The sequence below is a fragment of the Amborella trichopoda genome, chromosome 10 (genome assembly GCF_054954075.1).
Source record: "Amborella trichopoda isolate Santa Cruz 75 chromosome 10, AtrichopodaSantaCruz75HAP2 v2.0, whole genome shotgun sequence".
Classification (NCBI taxonomy): Eukaryota; Viridiplantae; Streptophyta; class Magnoliopsida; order Amborellales; family Amborellaceae; genus Amborella; species Amborella trichopoda.
Window position 1 is genome coordinate 32,196,313 of NC_142345.1, and position 22,387 is coordinate 32,218,699.

General features: G+C 34.7%; 1 protein-coding gene and 1 long non-coding RNA gene across 2 annotated transcripts; both read right to left on the minus strand.

Annotated features, from left to right (window-relative positions):
• Window positions 1-1,555: 1,555 nt before the first annotated feature.
• PBF1 (N-terminal nucleophile aminohydrolases (Ntn hydrolases) superfamily protein) lies at window positions 1,556-15,699 on the minus strand. The gene is made up of 7 exons (XM_006856849.4): window positions 15,601-15,699; window positions 15,390-15,497; window positions 8,828-8,909; window positions 4,215-4,344; window positions 2,098-2,240; window positions 1,906-1,992; window positions 1,556-1,774 (listed from the first exon to the last, which is right to left on the minus strand). The coding sequence occupies exons 1-7, from the start codon at window positions 15,663-15,665 to the stop codon at window positions 1,700-1,702; spliced, it is 690 nt and encodes a 229-aa protein (XP_006856911.1). The 5' UTR covers window positions 15,666-15,699; the 3' UTR covers window positions 1,556-1,699.
• A 1,536-nt stretch (window positions 15,700-17,235) lies between these two features.
• Window positions 17,236-22,045, minus strand: LOC148780152 (uncharacterized). Its single transcript, XR_016041964.1, has 2 exons — window positions 17,710-22,045; window positions 17,236-17,465 (listed from the first exon to the last, which is right to left on the minus strand). It is a non-coding gene; the product is annotated as an uncharacterized LOC148780152 (long non-coding RNA).
• Between the last annotated feature and the right edge of the window lie 342 nt (window positions 22,046-22,387).

A 22,387-nucleotide genomic window follows, 5' to 3' on the forward strand; every position in this document is an offset into this window, starting at 1 on the left:
ACCTGATCACAACGCACAGCCAATTTAAAAAAAAGAAAGAAAAGGGTTAGCCCCTACCCATCGTAGGACTTGTTGTTACTACTGCCAAAGCCCCATCTCATTCTACAAATAGGTTTTCTCAATTTTCTCTAAGCCACAAATAGTGTTAGCTACCCATGTGCGGAATGATGCATACCTAACTAACACTTCACTGGAGTTTTTTTGTCCATCAAAACTGGGTCTAATGCTTTACCAGTGGAAAAGTATAATCTTAATTACAAGTTTCAAAAAAAAAAAATTCTTAACTTACAGTGGAAATCGATGACAATCATTGTCGCTCGAAGCATAATTGTACTATGAAGATAGTGTGGAACCATGAAAATGCTTTTCAATGGTCACGAGAAATAAGCATGGTATCCCTCGTCAAAGACTAATGGTTTTTGCCGTGATCTGCGTATCAGTAAAATCCATGCCCTCACATATTACATGGGCAGTCCTCACATATTACATGGGAAATGATGCAACATCTCTATTATAATATAATGTAACCATACTTCTAGAAAATATTATAATATAATGCATCCACATTTTCAGAAAATCATGTGTGTAGCATTTGTATGACTTAAAATTTTGTACACTCTTTTCATCTCAATAATCAATCCAAAAAAAAAAACTTCGATTTGAATCCTAGATATGATCAAAATGAGTCCCTTCCAACAATGAATGTAGATCATTCATTTGGTGAATTTCAAGATTTTAGTTTTTACAAATTCGAAATTATTTTTTTCTTTTTTAACATTGTTCATCTAATGATGATAAAGCTATCTAAAAAAATTTAAAAAAAAAAAAATCCTTGAAAAGCCTAGATTTAAACATCTTATCAAAATGAATGATCTATGTTAATTAGGTTAAAAAAAATATTTTTAAGATTGCGTTTTCAAATTTTACTTTTGTGATTGTTCATTAGAATTTTAAAAAAAGTGTATATTTTAAATTTTGGTTCAAACAAATAACCCTAACATGATTTTTGAAGGTTGTTGCATTATTATTATATGACGGTTGCATGAAATATTCTCCCATATTACATAGACTGCATGCATAATAAAAATGGTGGCACCAAACGGGGAGAGACGGATTCCCAACTACAGGAGGCCCTTTACTATATGGCTAAGAGAATGACTTCATTTATATCATCGATGAAAATCCAAAGGAGATCATGAAAAATCCAAGCCCACACATGTAGAAATGCAGGCCCCTTTATAAATTTATTTTTGAGATGGATTTTTGGGCTTAATTTTTAAGGATATGTAATTTCTAACATGGAGATCATGAATATGAAAAAATAAATAAATTTCAAAAGCTAAAAATAATAATTATGTTAAGAAAACATTTGGACCGTTAATTTCAATTGTTTTTAGGTGACCATATATTTGCATCCATCTTTAAGATGGATGCTTTATACTTCTGGACCGCATATGTAGCAATTTTGTCCGGCCTGCATGAAACAACTTTCCTAATCCGAATAGTGAATTTTTTTTTTGCATATCGTCACAGCATGATCCATATCACCCACAAATTTTAAAAAGTGCAAGTCGCTTATAAAATAAGTATCGTTGCAAATTTCACCTATCCATGCCTTCCATGTTTCTAACATACCAAAAGAAAGCATCACCAAAATTCTGAAAGACATATCAGGAAGCACCCCACTAGCGGAGTGAAATTAATCCTTCCGCAGCTCAACATACTCTCTGCGAATACCCTCAGAGTTCACAACGACAATCTCAACCCGGTCACCCTGCATGGTTAATCATAAATTCATCATTTATCCCACTAAAGATAAATAGCATGAAATTTTGATGAGGGGAAATTTGATAGAAACTTTTTGGGAGGAAATATGATAATGAGGGCCATAAAAAATACGCTCACCGTGTATATATCCCTCTCTGCAGCAGATGCAAAAACATCTTTTACCATATCAACAGCTTCTGTCTCTGATAATGGCGTTATGGCATCCTGCACCAATTATATTGTTCCCTCGGTTTTAGACTACTGTATCTTGGTTATGGACTAAGTTTCAGCAAAGGGATGGAATAAAGAAAGGATGCCCATTCTCATTACCTTAGCTGGTAATAGAAGAGGACTTGGGGTCTTAAGTTGGTTGTCCAGAACAGGTGTGATGAGTGTTGCACCAGATCCCTGAGCGCTGTATCCTACTCTTTCATATGAACCAACCGCATCATATGTGAACACACATCCTTTGCCTGAAAATGTACACAGAACCACGTAAAGTATGGCGTTATTCATGGAACTCTTTCTTTCTAACTTGACATACATGCATATGCATTAGAAGACTATCAAAACCACTTATTACACAAACACGCTTAGCCTTAAGTGCAATTATTTGTTTGGAATTGGTTAGGGTATGTCATGTCAACACCACCTAATAAATGTCATTATCCATAACCACAAATGTTAAGATACATGTTTTATAATTTTCATGATATCCCAATGTCATGTGGCATTTTGTTACCTCAGTAAAACTACTCAGCAATATTCAAACCCTGTGCAATGCAAGGGCACACAAATGGGTGGGTGGGTGTGTGCGTGCGTGTGCGTGTGCGTGTGCGTGTGCGTGTGCGTGTGCGTGTGCGTGTGCGTGTGTGTGTGTGTGTGTGAGAGAGAGAGAGAGAGAGAGAGAGAGAGAGAGAACCATTTCGAAATATTTACCGGACAAAAATGTTATTCCTAAGAACAAAATCTAATGGCAATTAATTCTCAAAAGGACATGAAAATAGTGGTTTCAAAAGTATCTAATAGAACATTATATGCGTGCTCTTATTATGAACTTGTGATGTGGCTATTAAGCAGAAGCAATTTTGTAAGAAATTCCCCTACATGTGGTGAAGGTATGATCAAATTCAAATAACCAAACAAAAAAGGCATTTTTTTTTAAAGATTTCTTGCATTTAAGTATGGTATTTTGGGAACAAAATCTGAAACACCCCTCCAAACCTCACATTTCAATTATTTAACATTTTATTCTTTTTCTACCAATCCAACTCAAAATCTAGCATTTTTTTTGGCATTTTGAAAAAAAAAAAAAAGGGTAAAATGTTACATAGTTAATGCCTTGGGTGTATCTCGACAAATTTCCCTTAGTATTAAACTTCCTCATAATAGCAATGCCCTACCCTTTAGCAAATTATTGCCCCAGTATCGTATGAACAAAGCTTTGTATATAGGGAAAGGTTTCTATGCTTCCCCTACAACATAGAAGTTCTATCCTCCCCCTACCATCCAGCCGTCCAATTTTGATCAAGCAAGACACTCACTATTTGGCCTTAAATCCGACATCTTAAAGTATTTTATTTTTAGTTTTTTTTTTATACAAATTGTATAAATATGAAATTTGGTACGTGCCATCTTCTCATTGGGGCACACCTATAAAAATATTAAAAATTATTTTTCTATAAAATATAATGACCAAAATACCCTTTGAAACTTTCAGGGGTATTTTGGTCATTTTGTTTTATTGAAAAGATTGTTTTTATATTTTTCGCTAGTGCGAGTTTAATAGAGGAATGGACGTCCAAAATTTGGTGTCAAAATAGTTTATAGAAAAATAAATAAAAATAAAATAGTGTAGAGATGTGACATTGTGATTGCGGCCATCTTAACCGTCCATTCAGAATGGAGGGGATAGAACTTCTATGCTGTAGGGGAAGTATAGAAAGCTTGCCCTTCTATATAATCATATAAATCATCGTTATACACATAGGGTGTATAGAATGCTCCTGCAGGAGCATACTGTACACTTGCTCCCTAGTGCAAAACAATTAGGAAGATTTGGTCAACTTCAAGAAGAAATTCTGGGAATCACCTTAAGCTCACCAGGTAAGTAATTTTGAAAAGAAAATATAATTTGAGTCTGTGAACACCAAAATCTGGACATCTAAAATATGACAGTCTGAGTTGAATCCCAAGGCATGAATTTTTCCCAGCACTTTTAAGAGTGCATATCCAGTTATTCTGTTTTTTAGGTTGGTTGCTATGTTGAATATATTAAATGCCAAATTTTGGGTCCTAAAAATATGCCCCCGTGAGCGTAAAACTTATTCCTTAAACATATTATAAATTAATAAAGGGCATTGTCTATAATTAGGTGGTTTACTGCTAATCTTAACTTTCAAGCATGTGTTTGGCCATGCTGTCTTCAAGAGGAGATAAATAGGTACCTTCGGAATCAAGGCCTCCTAAGACATTGAAAGCATAGTATGGAAAGAAACGCTTATAATAGAGAGTATTTGAAAGGAGTTGAGCCATGGCGGGGCAGCTCATTTGCTTGTTGTGCTGATGTTGATAGATCTGCAGAGATAAAAAGTAAATATATCAGTACCACCAAAGAAAGTTAAACAAGTGCTGCTAGTGGAGACAACAAAACCTCAGCTTAATGAAAATCAACATGAAGTGCATACAAAATGAAAATATAACTCAACAGATTTAAGTCAGAAACCGATTTACAGATACAAGTCTGTAGAATAGGTATCGGAGAGAATCTGACTAAACAGTTTATAGAAGTGCCCCAGTACTGAAATTGAAGCTTATATCAGAACAAAACGCACTAATTAGCATATGCAAGTGTTGGCAAAAAGTCATTTCAAAAAGTGACTTTTATTAACTGCCTACCTTACTAAAAAAAACAAACAAATTTTTATTCATTACCTACAAATGTTCTAGGTAACCTGATGTGTAACTAGCACCCCATTAGTTTGCTAGACATTATTCATAACAAGAAGGGAATCAATCATTTTCATTTTTTCTGCATAATGGTTAACTTTGTTATAGTGTTGCAAATCAATCATATCAAGTGTCGCCGACTAGCGAATCAAAGAGCATGAACGCAAGAAGCATCACAAACATGCAATTAAAATAAATTTCTATTTGCATACATCTCATAGAAGATGCCGCATGTCGCATGCCATGAACAGACGATGTGTGCTATAACCACCATCACGTGATTACTTACCATGATGTGATAATTTAAAACCTTATCCACAATTCAGAGTTCCACAAAACATACGTTGCATGCCATGAACAGATGATCTGTGCCATAACCACCATCATGTGATTACTTACCATGATATTATTATTTAATACCTTATCCATAATTCACAGTCCCACAAAAAATTCCAAGCTCTTTACATGATCACGGCTAGAAAGCAAATTATGACGAGGATGACATCCTCATTATCCCTAGATTCAACTGGCTACAGATACAAAATAATTTTTCGGTTATGTACTAAACTATAACATCTGAGAGCAGTATAATAGGAACTAAATATAGTTAACTAGAGAACTAATGTCAAGATAGCCCAGCCCATCAGTTTAACAAAAGATTTTATCTCCCACTCACCCCACCCAAACTAGCCAACATTGATACCCTGCTTTATTACTCATATTCATCCCAATAAAACAGTTTGTTGTACCATCTGCCTAATCTAGGCTGTCATTCCTCTAATAACTCACAAATGTGATCAATGTAGGCCCGTACAAAACATCCCCGCCATTTCAAGATTAATCAATGCCCATTAGTAGGATTCTTACTAATATAACGTATTTGTATTACACTTTCCTATTTGTATCAGCCCTTGACAGACTATGAGCAGAGGCACATTTTACCTCAAACATCCTTTGACGATACAGTCCCAACATACAACATGGTAAATTCCAACATATAGTTTGTGGCCTCACTGAGGATATAACCCGTTATAGAGCAAAATGGCAGACTAGGATTCGTGTAGTGAACCCCAAATAGTTGGAAAAAAGCTTTGATGCTGATGATGACTTTGTGGGCCAGTTTGGATGGCAGTATATGAGGCACTTCAGAAAGTTGCCTCATCACTGATTTGGGGAAAAATTGCATTTTAAAATTTAATCTCAATTGTAGATAATTCTCGTTTAACATACAATATTGGCATACTTAATATAGATAAGCATGCCCCATACACACATGGGGTGAGAGAGAGAGAGAGAGAGGGAGAGAGGGGGGGGGGGGGGGGGGGGGGGGCGTGAGGGGAGAGAGACACCTACAAAGTGCTATAGCGTTTGTCCTATAATTTACTGAAACTTTTTCTTCCTATAATTTACCGAAACTTTTCTAATTTTTTCTAGATCTTTTCTGGCTTTTTTCTCTCTCTTTTTTTGTTTTTTTTTGTTTTTCTGTGAATGGATGCGGTGCAACTAAACCAATGCCCTCACTGGTGTTTGGTCTATAGTTACTTGAATCGCCTATGAGGGTAGCGATTCCATTTCGGAATCTCGATTCAGCGTTTCCCATGGAGAAAGTCGATTCTAAAAGAAAGGAATCACGTTTCCATTTTTTGCGGAACGCGATTCCACCTAGTTTAGGAATCTTGATTCTTGGATTGCCGGAATCAAGATTCCATATCGAGGACTTTGCGATTCTTAGATACACAAGAATGCGATTCTGCTTGGAGAAACATTGATTCCAAATTTTTTGGAATTGCGAATCCATGTTGTTTGGAATCAAGTTTTTATATCGCAGATCGTGATTCCTTGCTACACAACATTGCAATTCTACTTATGCTAAACGTTGATTCAAAGTATTAAGGAATTGCGAATCCATGTTGTTAGGAAGCAATGTGAGCATAGGAGAGCAGAAACCCTTCGATGTATGCTCAATCATGAGTGAGCGTGACATGTATGAGAGCGTGAGAGAATTTGAAGCTCTTACGAATGGCAATAAAATCAAAATTTAAAATATGAGTAATATGTGAGCATAGGGAGAGCAGAAACGCTTTGATGTATGCTCAATCATGAGTGAGCGCGACATGTATGAGAGCGTGAGAGAATTTGAAGTTGTTGCACACGGCAATAAAATCAAAATTTAAAATATAAATAATATGTCAAATTTTTTATTTTCTTATTTACTAATTTCCATCCTTCATTCCATGTTACTTTTTAAAAACTCTTACCAAGAATAAATAATACTAAAAAAATATGTTACTTCAAATTTAATAATGTTTGACAAATGGTGTGGGTACTAAACTATTAATGTAATAATGTTTAATATATCATCGGCACCATCATTTCTTCAAGTTGAATAAGAGCATAAAAATGCTTTTATTTAAGTAAAGTAAGAAGATAATAAGGATAAGAGCAAAGTGCCTTGTGTGGTGTTTTAGGTTAAATTAATCATTAAATATCAGAGAAATTGACTAAAAATTGAATAACTCATTTTTCAAAAGTCAAAAGACTCAAAACTATATTTAACAAAAAAGAATTACTATGTCATGTACTTATTTTATAATTCAAGGAAAGGAGATAAAGGAAGCTTGCCTTGTTCTCACTCCTTGTGTGCCGTAGACTAGCTCCATACTTTGTAGGCATAATAGGGTTATCGGTAGACCGAGTCCATTGTATGGGATTGTCCACAAAGATATCATAAAGGTTGACATTAATACTTGGAGTCTTGGACTGAGTATATACATATCAAAATTCGATCTTGTAGTAATGGGTAAATTTATATATTTTCTGAAGACTTCTCTCATATACTAGAGGGAATTGGTTCGCAATTTTAGTAAGAGGAGAATCTCGATTCCGGAATGGTGAGAATGTTGATTCCAAGTTGATGGAGACCGATTCTAGAATTTTACGAATCAGGATTCCATATTTTTAGGAATCACGATTTCAGCAACCACCGAAACAAGTGGGGTCATGTGGGATGCCATATAGGTATGAAATGTGATTCCAACATAAAGGGACATCGATTATTGTAAATAGGAAACTCGATTCCTAATTTTTTGAATTGCGATTCCGAAATAGTGATAATCATTTTTCCCAAATCCGAATTGTACGGATAGCGATTCCTAGATTCCGAAACTTCTGATACATGCGATTCCGTTTCTAGAAGCGATTCAAAATCATAGACGTTTCCAACAACTATAGCTTGGTCCCATCTTGATAACATTGAGATCAACACATTATCCACAATGCTCGAGAAACCAAGGTGGGGACTAATCAATTATGCTTACCAAAAACAGTGACATACAATGAAAAATTCACCTAAACCAAGCCAAAGTCGTAATGCTTTATGGGCATAACAAAAGTTGAGCCACCATGCGTACTCATTAAAAACAATAAATCAACTATGAGTGAATCAAATGTCCAATCAAGCTGAATCCAAATACGCATTTAGGCTACTTAATGTGCAAGAGCATGATTGATGAGGATCAATCTTTTAGTGGAACTCGTTTCCTAAACGATAAACATCACTAGCAACATACTCCCGAACCACTCTCAACAATTTAAACCATCAAGAATTGATGACAGCTTACATTTTGTCATTGCTTGTCAAGTATAGAAAAGTTTGATAAACTCATGTTTTAGGAAGTGGAGTTGTAATTTGTGAATTCCAGATATAAGAGCAGATATATTCATAAAATCGAGATTACCATAAAATACAACGGAGAAAGCCTCAAATAGCTCCAACATCTGTCATGTTTCTTTCATGACACTCCATTGATGGGAGCACCATTAAGGATAGCACCAAGACCTATAATATCATCTCTTCTACAGGTGCATAAATTGGCACATGTCGGAAGCCAATCTACAAGATTTCTCAGTACACATGCAAGGCAGTAAATATCATCAAGGATATCATTATTGCAATGAACATAATATATTTCCAATTTTCCAAAAGCAATATTTGTTAGGTGTGATCCAATTTTCCAATCTAATAGAATGCCCTACATACATCACAATCTTCAATTATATCAATGCCGTAAATTCATTGATGCATGATTTGGATTCAAACTCTTCTACTGACCAAATGTTTAGCAGCCAAATGCTTCTGAAGAGCCTTCACATCAGCCTGAAATCCGGAAGAAGCCATAATACTTTTGTCCGCTCTGCAAAAATATAGGCAATACTATGAACACAGAATTGACTAACCTTGAAAATAGTTTTACTTATTCTGATTGGTATCCTTATAACAATTGTTTAAACTTTAAAGAGAGCCTATTCATGCATGAACACTTCTCTTTCTGATATATGCTTATCTATGTATATGTGCAGTATGCAGGTGGAATCTATGCCTCCATGATATGCTACAGAGATAACAGTTATCAATGTACACACCTAGACATCCAAATAGCACAAGATGACAATGGAAAATGACAAGATAAAACAGTAAATAGAACTCACAAAAAGGAAGAATCGGCATACCTAATTACCATAAACATAAATCTTCCTTTTATGTGCCATTTTATTACCCAGATCCATGTTTTGTCTATTGTGTCATTTCGAGAGAGCAAACGAGATGTAATCTCAGCCCCACCTATTCATATATCATTCTCACGTTTTGCTTTAAATCTCCCTTTTTTTACACTCTCTTGAAGCTTATCCGTACTTGGATTTTGATCTACCTTTCCCTGCATGTTTATACTGATTATTCATGTTAACATTTGCTCATGCTGGTTATTGTTTCAGTAGTTCATCTTTCCCTTGATTCATTTTCTCTATTATTTCAGCTTTCCATAAAGAAAGAAAAGTAGTGAGGTTTTTAGACTTTACACCAGAAACACTAGGAATTGATGCTATAGAATAGAAGAAAAAAGTCATATTGTATGTGAGAGATGTTTTTAAATGTCAATGATTTCAGCTTCCATAAAGAAAGAAAAGTAGTGAGGTTTTTAGACTTTACACCAGAAAGACTAGGAATTGATGCTGTAGAACAGAAGAAAGAACAAAAGAAAAAAGTCACATTGTATGTGAGATGTTTTTAAATGCCACAAAAAGGATGAATCTGGATAATGTAAAAGCTATCACTCTTATTAGTTTCAAATAATTTTCGCCTACAAAACAAATTAATTAAGTAATTAGAAAGAAGTCACTTAAGGCTACTATGGAGTATGGATTGGTAACAAAAATTCAGAAATCTCTCAAAGAACATGCCATAATGGATCAATAATGTGTTCGAAATTGTTGGAGGAGTGATTCCCCATCAAAACCAAAATGATTCTTTGGAAAACCACCTTTGTGAGATATTGGTATTTTTGAGTACCAATATCTCACTCTAAAATACCCAATGAGATATCGCTATTTTAGAACACCAATATCACACTCAGTAAATTACCATGATATTAGTATTTTCGAACACCAATACCTCACTAAGTCACCTTGTGAGAGATTGGTATTTTGAATATCTCCTGGTGTTAAGTTTTCATATGATAATGGTGTTTCCAATCACTAATATCTCACTCTAACTGCCTTTGTGAGATAGTGGTATGTTCGAATAGCAAAATCTTACCAAATAAGTCACCCATGAGACATTGGTGTTTTGAAACACCAGTCCCACAAAGCCACCTGTGAGATTTTGGTATTTATGAATTCCAATATTTCATAGTGTTAAGAGTGAGATACTTCATACATAATTTTCTTCCTAATCACTTAGGTTTTGATGGAGGGGGCACACTGGATATTACCCCTTCATCAATACTTGAGCCCTTATGTTGTGTACTTGATGGCATACCTTGATGGGCTTTATGGAAGTAGGACAAAGGACATGGGGACAGGGGTGAAATGTTATATAGTGATCTCTTGGGTGTGGTTTGATAAGTTCCTGAAAAATATAAAATGAATTCTGGGCTTGTTCTGTATTGTTTAACAACAGCCACGAAGATGAGACTGTTGCAAACTAAACACCCAATAAGTGCATAATTATTCCACAAGTTCATATGAAGGTCAAAAAATCTAAAAGATGAGAGGTTTTAATAATGCCATGATCACACTCATTAAAATGAAGCAGCCTGTGGGTTATCCCGCTACAATCACCTGAAATCAATAGGATAACCGCACTCCAAAGGTGAATTAAACACAAGCAGTTTCTAGTTGAATAAAATGTACTAGGCAAAACATGGGAAGTCAAAGACAATCCGCTCCTTGATGAGGATTGCTAAGATTCTCAATTTAAAGTGTCTGAACTCCAATCATTCAAAGCTACATTGTAGTCACTTAAGACTACCAAGTACAAACTTCTTTTTCTTTTCTTTTTTTCCTTTCTTTGATGGGAAAATTCACGTGGGACAAAAATTTTCAACCCCCATACAAATACGAAAATTCCACAGCAATGCCAAGAAAAAGGAGTAGTACTATTTCACATGTAGCACAGCAACACAGCATGCTACCATAGAATCAAAACCACCAAAAGACATTCTAAAAAAGCACAAAGGTGATACATCAAGGACAACCTTAACATATGTGTAGCAAATAAGTAATTTCTTAGATATCATCTTCTAAAATGTACATCTTGTAATAGAGACAGGGTTTATGTTCCTCAAAAGTGACTTTTTTTTTTTTTTGAAAGCGTCTTAAAAGTGACATTCATCACATGCTTTAATGTACTCATCTTTCTTTCAAGGAATAAAAGGGTGGGGTCCCTAGGAAACCCCTTGGTACCATAAAACATATTTTTATTTATATGGTTAAGGAATAACATCAAATCAATACTTCCAGAATTTATTTATATAGTTAACGAAAAAGGCATCATTTTATTTCAAATTTAGAAGTTAAAAGGCAATCCAATTGAAAGGCATCAAGTCCGTGATGATATAGTTTGTCCTTTCTATCAAGTGAGATATGATTTTGTGGATGAGTTTGATGGTTCATTCTTTCATGTATCCCATTGTCCTCCATTGTCAATTCAAGTTGCAGGAAACTTCCTTTCTCTAAACATTAAAGCATCTCAAATGACAGGAAATTGAAAGTTACAAGAACAGAAACCATTTCCCAGAAGACAAATGTATCCAATGACCAAACACAAGATGAGTGGATACACCATAACCTTGATCAAGCCACTAGCCTCACAACAATAACCAAGATGCAAATCCTCACGCCTTCAACGCCCAAAACTTTCCTTTTCTTTATGTGTAGTGAAATAATATGATAGCAAAACAAAAACATGTCAAACTTGCACCAAACATTATTTTGATCCCATAGAAAGTCAAAAAAAAAAAAAAAAACAAAAAAAAAAGGTACAATGGAACCCTTTGTCCATTTGATTCTCTAATCAAATGACACAACATAGATATCATCATCATCATCAGAGCCTTATCCCAAACATTTAGGGTTGGCTACACGAATTCTATTCTGCCATTATGCTCTATCAAGATACGTTTAGTAAGACCATAAGTCCCCATATTTTTTCTTATTACTTCCATCCATGTCCTTTTGGGCCTTCCTCTTGCCCTTTTAAAGTATTCCACTCAAACAAAATCACACCTCCTAATCAGTATTGTATTGCGTCTACGATACACATGGCCCCCCCACCTAAATCTACTTTCCCTCATCTTATTGCCTATTGAAGCTACACCTAAGTTCACCTGAATGTATTTATTTCAAATTCTACCCTTTCTTGTCTTGCCACTCATCCATCTCAACATCCTTATCTCAATTACACTCATCTTATGGGTGTGTTCTTTTTTGACTGCCCAACATTCCGTCCCATAAAGCAAAGCTGGTTTCACAACTGTCCTATAGAACTTCCCCTTCAGCTTCATTGGTAATACGACAATCACATAAAACTTCAGATGCGCATCTCCTCTTTGCCCACTTAGCTCTAATTCTATGCACAACGTCTTTCTCATCTCTCTATTTTCCTAGATTATCAACCCAAGGTATCGAAAATACTCTATTTTCGGTATTTCTTGGCCATAAATCTTAACTACTTTCTTGTTTCTACTCCTATTATTACTAAATTTGCATTCTATATATTTCGCCTTGGTCCAGGTAATTTAAAACTTTTAGATTCTAGAGCATCCCTCCAAAGTTCTTTGTGATGATGCCGCTTCTAGCCTCATCGATCAAAATTTTATCATCTGTGAACAACAAAAACCACGATACCTCATCTTATATGTGCCTAGTTAACTCGTCCATAACTAAAACAAAGTGCTATGGGCTCAACGCTAACCCCTGCTATAGACCTATTGTCACTGAAAACTCATTCGTCTCTCCACTAATTGTCTGTACACTAATTAACGCTCCCTCATACATATATCTCACCATGTAAATATAGCATCTAGAGATTCTTTTCTTTTCCAACACCTACCAAATTAAATCTCTAGGTACCTTATCTAAGCTTTCTCTAAACTAATAAAGATCATTTGAAGGTTTTTCCCCTTCTTCATGAACTTCTCAATCAGTTGCCTAAGCAGGAAAATGGCCTCAATGGTTGACCTCCCTAGCATAAGTCCGGATTGATTTTCAAATACATTCCTTTCGTGCCTTAGTCGTTGCTCAATCAATCGCTCCCTTAGCTTCATAGCGTGGCTAATAAGTTTGATCCCTCAATAGTTCGCACAATTCTATATGTCTCATTTGATCTTGTAAATAGGTATCATAATACTTTTCCTCCATTTGTTTGGCCTTTTCTTTGTTCTCAACTCCTTGTTGAACAACTTGGTCAGCCAATATATATTAATCTCTCCTATGCACTACCAAACCTCTATTGGGATACCATCTCGTCTTAAAGTCTTTCTTATCTTCACCTCCTCAAAGCGTCTTTCACATCAAATATCCTAATCTTGCACATGTATCGACGACATTTGCCACCATTTATGCCAAAGGTTCTTATTAGCATTGTGTTCCTATAGTGTTTGTCATTTAACAATTTTTGAATATAAACTCTCCACCATTTGTTGACCTCGTCATCCTTTACTAAGACCCTATGATCCTCACTATTAATGTATTAATATGGTCTAGATCTCTACACTTCCTCTCTCTCATTTTTGCAAGTTTGAATACCTCATTTCACCTCTGCTATTCCTAGTTTATTGCATAGATGTTCATATGCTTTAAGTTTAGCGTTACTATTTTCTTATCGGTTTTTCCTAACATTTTTATATTCTTCTAAGTTTTGATTATTTCTATTACATTGTCAAGTTTTCTAACGTGATCGGTTTCTGCTAGTGACCTTCTGAACCTCATCACTCCACCACCATGTTTCCTTATCGAAATTTCTTCTGTCTCAAGTTTCTCCTAAAACTTCTTTTGCCGCACATAGATATACTATGTGCTAATATGGAAATTTCAACACCCTCAATAGGTACATATAATGCCTCTCAATGGACTTATCTATTAAATTGAGTAATTCTTCACCATGACAGGACCAAAGCAGGACCAAGAAAAACAGTTAGATCTAAAAATAAAGCACTGATCTGTAACTTGGTATCAAAGATACACATGACACATCAAACTTCCAAAAATCCCTTGCCTAAACAATCTTTCAGTGATCCTCGGAAAGTCCCACCAATGTTAGTCCTAGGCTCCTGAAAGAACTACCATCAAAATGAAGCCCCAAGAAGCGCCCTTCCTGTAATCTATTTAGTAGATGAAACTTGCAACTCGATCTCTATTGGCCACCTCATTGTGGAAAAGGAGGAGACGAAAAGATTATGGCCTGTTATGAGTTGTGTGGATAACACCAAACATCAGTGATCTGGATGGAGGGGAGTTCAATACGTGACAAGAAATTATCTGTTCAATTGCTTTCAAGTATGTGAGGCAGATGGGGAGCTAAACAACTCCTGGTATTTTGACGGGTGGGTGTATGAAACATTAACCAGTGGAGAATGGATTTTATTTCCCCTAAAATGTAGGGCAAGGAAGCTCCATCAAGAGTAGCTTCATTTCATAATGATAAAAATTCTCAATGTCCATAATCCACTGCATAAAGGATGAAGACTAATATCTGTTTTCTATCAAAACAGTTAGAAAATAATGATAGGAAAAATGGACAAAACACAGAAAAATAAAACATTCAAGGAAAACGATGAGTGAGGGTAGCAGGACAACAAGTAACAAAGAAAGGGGATGAATGTTTTAAGGCAAGGAAATCACATTCAAATAAAATTTACAGCAGAGAAAGAGAGATGAAGCTCATATTAAATCAAGCAACTAAATACCTAACAATAAATATCAAGAACCTCCACGCTAATCAGAGAAGAGAATATAAGCACATTTACCCAACTAATCAGAACGATGACCTTGAAAACCCCCAAACAATCCATGTTGTGCCCATAAATACTTCCTGAATTCTCCACATTTAAGAAACCTTTAAACAACAATTAAGAGAAAACACAAAATTTCTAATGTCTACAGATTTCGGAGAACTACTAATTTACAAAACAAGCCCAGTTTCTGCAGGCTTTGAAATTTCCAACTACGTCCAAGAAATCAACAATTCCTGAAGTCTCATCCCAGTATATCCAAATTCACAAAATTCAAACCTCATCACAATAAACCCAAAAAGAAAGAAACAAAAGCATAAAAAATAAATAGAAAGGCAGGGCAAGGATCCAAATAAACGAATAAAGGGGATCAAAAAGCCATACAATTGGCAAATCTTGGAATAGTCACGAGTGAGGATACTATATCCAGTCGACATTCGCGTATCAGCAGCCACAACGCAGTAATTGCCGCCGGCAATCGCAACAACCGTCCTAAAAAACAAATCATCAGACATTAGTGAGTTGTTCGATTGATCAAAGCGAAAATGAGAGATCGTGAAGAAAGAGAGAAGAGAGAGGTTAATGAAGAAAGTACCCTCCATTATTGTCGTAGGGACTCCAGTTTGCGTGCTGCTTAGTTGCTGCTTCTACAGGCGCCATTGATGAAAGCAGGAAAACACCAAGAAAATTAATACAAAAAAATAAAAATCTTTTGTGTATATGAAGCACGAGTTGCGTCGTGGCTTGCTCTGCAAGTATAACTTGGGCAGGCAGGTTTTGATGCGGAGGATTGGAAGACCTTTAGACAAATCTTCGATTCGGAGTCCTTTTCGAAAAAGTTTATGTAGAGCCGAGGCAATAAACAATCAAATTAGAGCCCTCTTCAAAAATAAATTTTTCTAGAAGAGATTGTTTTGATGACCAAATATCTTCAAATTGATCATCTCGACATCAAGATGCATGAACATAAGAAAAAAAATGGATTTCAAATTTTGAAAATAGTGTATCTTGTAACACATTTTTTAACTGTCAATTTTCAAGATTTTCAAGTTTTTTTAGATCTCTACACTATTTTTGAAGCTTTAAATTTTATAATTAAAAATGAAAATATATTTTAAAGCTATCACAAAGATTGTCAGTATTAAAGCCATATTTCTTGACAATATTTGAAGGTATGCTTTACTTTGATTGTTTAGAGCATCATCTCTATACAAACCCAAACCTTTTAGTCGGGGTGTGGTTTGGTTGTAACTTTAAACAATCCATTTAAGGCGCACCACCTCTAAATTTCATTACAAATGTAATTTTGATATAAAAATTTCTTAGGATGACTTGAGAATCTATTTTCAAATCTAATCATAACATTTTAAACTCTAAAAATGGTTCAAATCAAATAGATATATAAACACATGAAAATCTTGATAATGGACGATCTAGATAATGCATTGCAAGATACACTATTTCCTGAACTCGAAATCATTTTTTCTTTCCATATTCATAAATCAAGATGTCGAGATGATCAATTATATAGTTTTCCAATATTCAAACAATCTTTTGTGATATATTTTTGAAGTGTATATTTAGTTCTACATTTTAAGGTTGCAACTTTATTTAAACTTTTGCCTTTAGTTGGAACAATAAGTTTCTTATTTTTAGCTAAAAGAAGGAAAAAACTCTTAAGTAGGCTTTTTACCAAGTAAGAGGATGGTACCCTCATTCTTTAATGATAAACTTTGTCCCAAGCATTTTTAGGAGGAACAATTGTTTCATGCGGGCTGGATTGCATTTATACAATATGTGGCCCAGAGGTATAACACATCCATCTTAAAGATGGATGCAAATAGGTAGCCCATCTAAAAACAATTGTAACTAATGGTTTAGATGTTTTCTTAATATAATTATTATTTCTAGATTTCAAAATTTATTTATTTTTTCATATTCATGATCTCCATGTTAAATATTATATATACTCTAAAAATTAGAATGAAATTATATTCAAAACATATATTTATTGTCAAGCCCACATTTCTACAATATATGGGCTAACTGCGTCCTTTTATGTCACGACCTCGCCCCCTGGTCCTTGCTGCTCACTACAGAGGGTAGCAGGGTGCGGATTCGTGATCCAAAGGTAGCGAACACTACTCAAGACGGAGTGGTGCGTTGCTTTGATAAAGCGGTAACTCAAACAAACTAAGAAAGTAAAGAACTCTAACACAAGCACATGAACTAGGTAAAAGGAGAACTAAGATTTATGCCATTACATAAATATCTTGGAGTAATACAACTGTTCAAGGCACCAAAGGCCTAAAATACAGAAATACATAGTTCCAAAAGAACAACCAAGAATAAGGCCCAAGGCCAATAAGTACATACAAGCAAAAGATCTTTTCGACCAGCAGGAATCTTCCTCAACAGATCGACCATCGCACCAATAGCTCCTGACCTGCAGCTTCTACCCTACAAAGATGGGAAATGAGCTGTAAAACCCAGTATGAGGATCTAGTAGTTATGCATCTATGACATATCTATTATGGCATTATAAATAATTCTTTTATCTATAAGCAATCATAATGGAAAAAGTATCATGTTAGCAATCTTTCCAACACATTCATCAAAGATGGCATATCGCATAGCATGATTATCATAAAACCAGTATTACTGCCAGCATTCACAGTCACACATTCAATTGTTAACCACTTACTCAGATTCACCTACTCCCAAAGCAGAAGCCCTATTCATCAGGCCAAACCAATCCTATTGTTTATGATTTCTACCATCACTTGGGAGAGAGGGCAATGACAATGAGTGTCCCATTCGGTAATGCCCTTGCACTCACACACACAGTCCCCAATGGGCTTTGGGGCTTTTAATAGGCACTTGCCTTGCATGGCATGATTCATTATTTTCTCTTTACAATACATTAAATTTCAAGGGGGATGCGACCCATCCATCACACTTTCCACTTAACTCCCCTCCTATCATATGGAGATTTAGGGAACATTGCCGGCCTTACTCTGATATCAAGTCACCTCATACCACCACGAGTAACCCGTGCGTAGCGTCATTGAATCACTTCACTATTATCAAACGCGAAAGAAGGTCATGCTTGAAGCATGCTATCATATCACACTTCACTTAGCATTCATCACTTTGGTGCTTACGCCTTTCACATTGCCAACTAATAGAATTTCACTATTTAGCATTCATTATATGGTATTTTCAATTAGCACATGAATATCACATGATATTCACTTAGCATTCATCACTTTGGTGCTTACGCCTTTCACATTGCCAACGAATAGAATTTCACTATTTATGTAACAATCCTAAAATTTCAAAAAAAAAAAAAAAAAAAGAGAAAATATGCTTATAAATAGGTGATGTTCTGTTTGAGTATGATGGTCCTTGGGGACCATCACTGTTTTCAAAAACTTTTGCTTTGAATTAACTTTTGCTTTGCCTTTACTTTTTTCCTTTCCCCGCTTTTGCCTCCTTTGCAGCTGGCAGCATCCTTTAGCGGACGTGGTTTTTGTACGATAAACGTTTGCTTTTAACGCGACACCTCAGGTATGAGGTAGAGCGTAAGAAATAATATAATAATACGTTATAAGAATTTAAATAGGGGATGTGAGCACTCCCACCTTAAAACAAAATTTTGAGATCTCTCTCTGGTCGAAACACAGTGAACTTCTCTCTCAAACCGAAAATATTTATCGGAACCTCCCTCTCAAATAATTGTGGGTAAGTGACATCGTCTTTCTGAAAAATAGTCTATTTTTAATAAATAGTGATATTTCCGTCTAGGATCTTTATTTTATCAGTTTTGTGTGTAAGTGACCTCATTGTCTTGAAAAATAATCCATTCTTTTTAAAAATAAAATGAAATAATTATTTCTGCTTATTATCATGAATTTTAGGCGCGATAAATTTTATGCGCACGTGACCTCATTATCTTAAAAAATAATCTTTTTAATAAAAATTGTGATATTTTATCTATGTTAGAAATTTTGAATGCTGTAAATTAGAAAAATAAATTTATTTATTTTTCTTGTCTATTGTTAGAAATAAATGTGATATTTCTGCTTTTAGTAAAATTGTGATATTTCTTTCTACTGTTTTGAATATTTAGACATTGAAAAATTCTTGTGCAAATGACTGCCTTATTATTTAAAAATTGACATTTTTGCAATTGATTATAGTATTATTGTGAAATGTTTATTTGTGAATTGATATTCCATAAATTGTGATAATTCCGTATTCTTGAATTTTTATAAGAGTTTTTCTATACATATTAAATTGGCAATTATGCTAGAATGCCTTTACAAACTGCTACCTTTCTAAATTTGAGCCCAAAATATTTGATTGGTTATTTTTGAAATGTTATAGAGAGTGACTGTTATTAATGGTTTAAGTGAAATTCATATTAATGGTTTCAGTGATATGTTGAGTACATGATATTGCTGCTTTCGAATGTTTAAAGAGATTTAGAAATAATTTAAGTATGCAAGTGGACTCATCCGGTTCGCCGGTGAGGTATAAGTGGACCTATCTGGGACGCCGGTAGGGTTTAAGTGGACTCATCCGGTACGCCGGTGAGGTATAAGTGGACCTGCAGGGATTAAGTGGACCTATCTGGGACGCCGATAGGGATTAAGTGGACCCATCAGGACGCTGATGGGGTATATATGTGACCTACTTGGGACGCCAGTAGGGTATTTTGTGAAATCCTTTGAATTATGTACTGTCGTTAAAAGTGTTATAAGCATTTCAATTACTCGGATTATACTTAATTATGCAATTATTGAAAGTGAAATTGTTGATGCATTTCTATTAATAGATCTCATTTTGAAAAATATTGATATCTTTCAATCATGATTATTTTTAGGATTACGATGATCACTTACTGAGTAGCCAAACTCATCAAACTATGGCAAACATTTTTCAGGATAACTGCGGTTTCATTTGTGTCCTCGTCAAGATCAACTTTGGGAAGATATTGTAGTTTTGCTTAAACTTTCTTTTGTTACTTTGTAAGACCTCGCCACTGTAAATTTGTCCTATCAATAGATGTATATATGTTTTGTCTGTCACATCTCAGGAATAACAGTATTGTAAATTCTTGGGGTGTGACAATTATGGTATCAGAGCAATAGGTTTAAGATTTTTAAGAAATTTAAAAATATTTTTCAATAATCAAGTACACAAATTTAGAGGACTAAATTTCTTTAAGGAGGGAGGAATGTAACAATCCTAAAATTTCAAAAAAAAAAAAAAAAAAAGGAGAAAATATGCTTATAAATAGGTGATGTTCTGTTTGAGTATGATGGTCCTTGGGGGACCATCACTGTTTTCAAAAACTTTTGCTTTGAATTAACTTTTGCTTTGCCTTTACTTTTTTCCTTTCCCCGCTTTTGCCTCCTGCTGCTTGCAGCTGGCAGCGTCCTTTAGCAGACGTGGTTTTCGTACGATAAACGTTTGCTTTTAACGCGACACCTCAGGTATGAGGTAGAGCGTAAGAAAATAATATAATAATACGTTATAAGAATTTAAATAGGGGATGTGAGTACTCCCACCCTAAAACAAAACTTTGAGATCTCTCTCTGGTCGAAACACAGTGAACTTTTCTCTCAAACCGAAAATATTTAACGGAAGCTCCCTCTCAAATAATTGTGGGTAAGTGACATCGTCTTTCTGAAAAATAGTCTATTTTTAATAAATAGTGATATTTCCGTCTAGGATCTTTATTTTATCAGTTTTGTGTGTAAGTGACCTCATTGTCTCGAAAAATAATCCATTCTTTTTAAAAATAAAATGAAATAATTATTTCTGCTTATTATCATGAATTTTAGGCGCGATAAATTTTATGCGCACGTGACCTCATTATCTTGAAAAATAATCTTTTTAATAAAAATTGTGATATTTTATCTATGTTAGAAATTTTGAATGCTGTAAATTAGAAAAATAAATTTATTTATTTTTCTTGTCTATTGTTAGAAATAAATGTGATATTTCTTTCTACTGTTTTGAATATTTAGACATTGAAAAATTCATGTGCAAATGACTGCCTTATTATTTAAAAATTGACATTTTTGCAATTGATTTTAGTATTATTGTGAAATGTTTATTTGTGAATTGATATTCCATAAATTGTGATAATTCCGTATTCTTGAATTTTTATAAGAGTTTTTCTATACATATTAAATTGGCAATTATGCTAGAATGCCTTTACAAACTGCTACCTTTCTAAATTTGAGCCCAAAATATTTGATTGGTTATTTTTGAAATGTTATAGAGAGTGACTGTTATTAATGGTTTAAGTGAAATTCATATTAATGGTTTCAGTGATATGTTGAGTACATGATATTGCTGCTTTCGAATGTTTAAAGAGATTTAGAAATAATTTAAGTATGCAAGTGGACTCATCCGGTTCGCCGGTGAGGTATAAGTGGACCTATCTGGGACGCCGGTAGGGTTTAAGTGGACTCATCTGGTACGCCGGTGAGGTATAAGTGGACCTGCAGGGATTAAGTGGACCTATCTGGGACGTCGATAGGGATTAAGTGGACCCATCAGGATGCTGATGGGGTATATATGTGACCTACTTGGGACGCCAGTAGGGTATTTTGTGAAATCCTTTGAATTATGTACTGTCGTTAAAAGTGTTATAAGCATTTCAATTACTCGGATTATACTTAATTATGCAATTATTGAAAGTGAAATTGTTGATGCATTTCTATTAATAGATCTCATTTTGAAAAATATTGATATCTTTCAATCATGATTATTTTTAGGATTATGATGATCACTTACTGAGTAGCCAAACTCATCAAACTATGGCAAACATTTTTCAGGATAACTGCGGTTTCATTTGTGTCCTCGTCAAGATCAACTTTGGGAAGATATTGTAGTTTTGCTTAAACTTTCTTTTGTTACTTTGTAAGACCTCGCCACTGTAAATTTGTCCTATCAATAGATGTATATATGTTTTGTCTGTCACATCTCAGGAATAACAGTATTGTAAATTCTTGGGGTGTGACAATTTAGCATTCATTATATGGTATTTTTAATTAGCACATAAATATCACATGATATTCACTAAGTATCATTCTACTCATAACATGGCACTCACTGCATAACATTCACATTTACTACTTGGATATCACATGGTATTCACAAAATAGCATTCACACTCATTCAACACATGAATATCACATGGCACTCACCAGATAGCATTCACACTCATAACATGCACAGTCCTGGAAAGTTCTGTCAATAATGACATAATCCCTGTAAGATAGGCGTAACTCCCATTCTAGGGAGATTCTTCAAAAAAGTATTTTCATGCAATTTTAAGTGTACCCATAAACCTTTCAAATAGT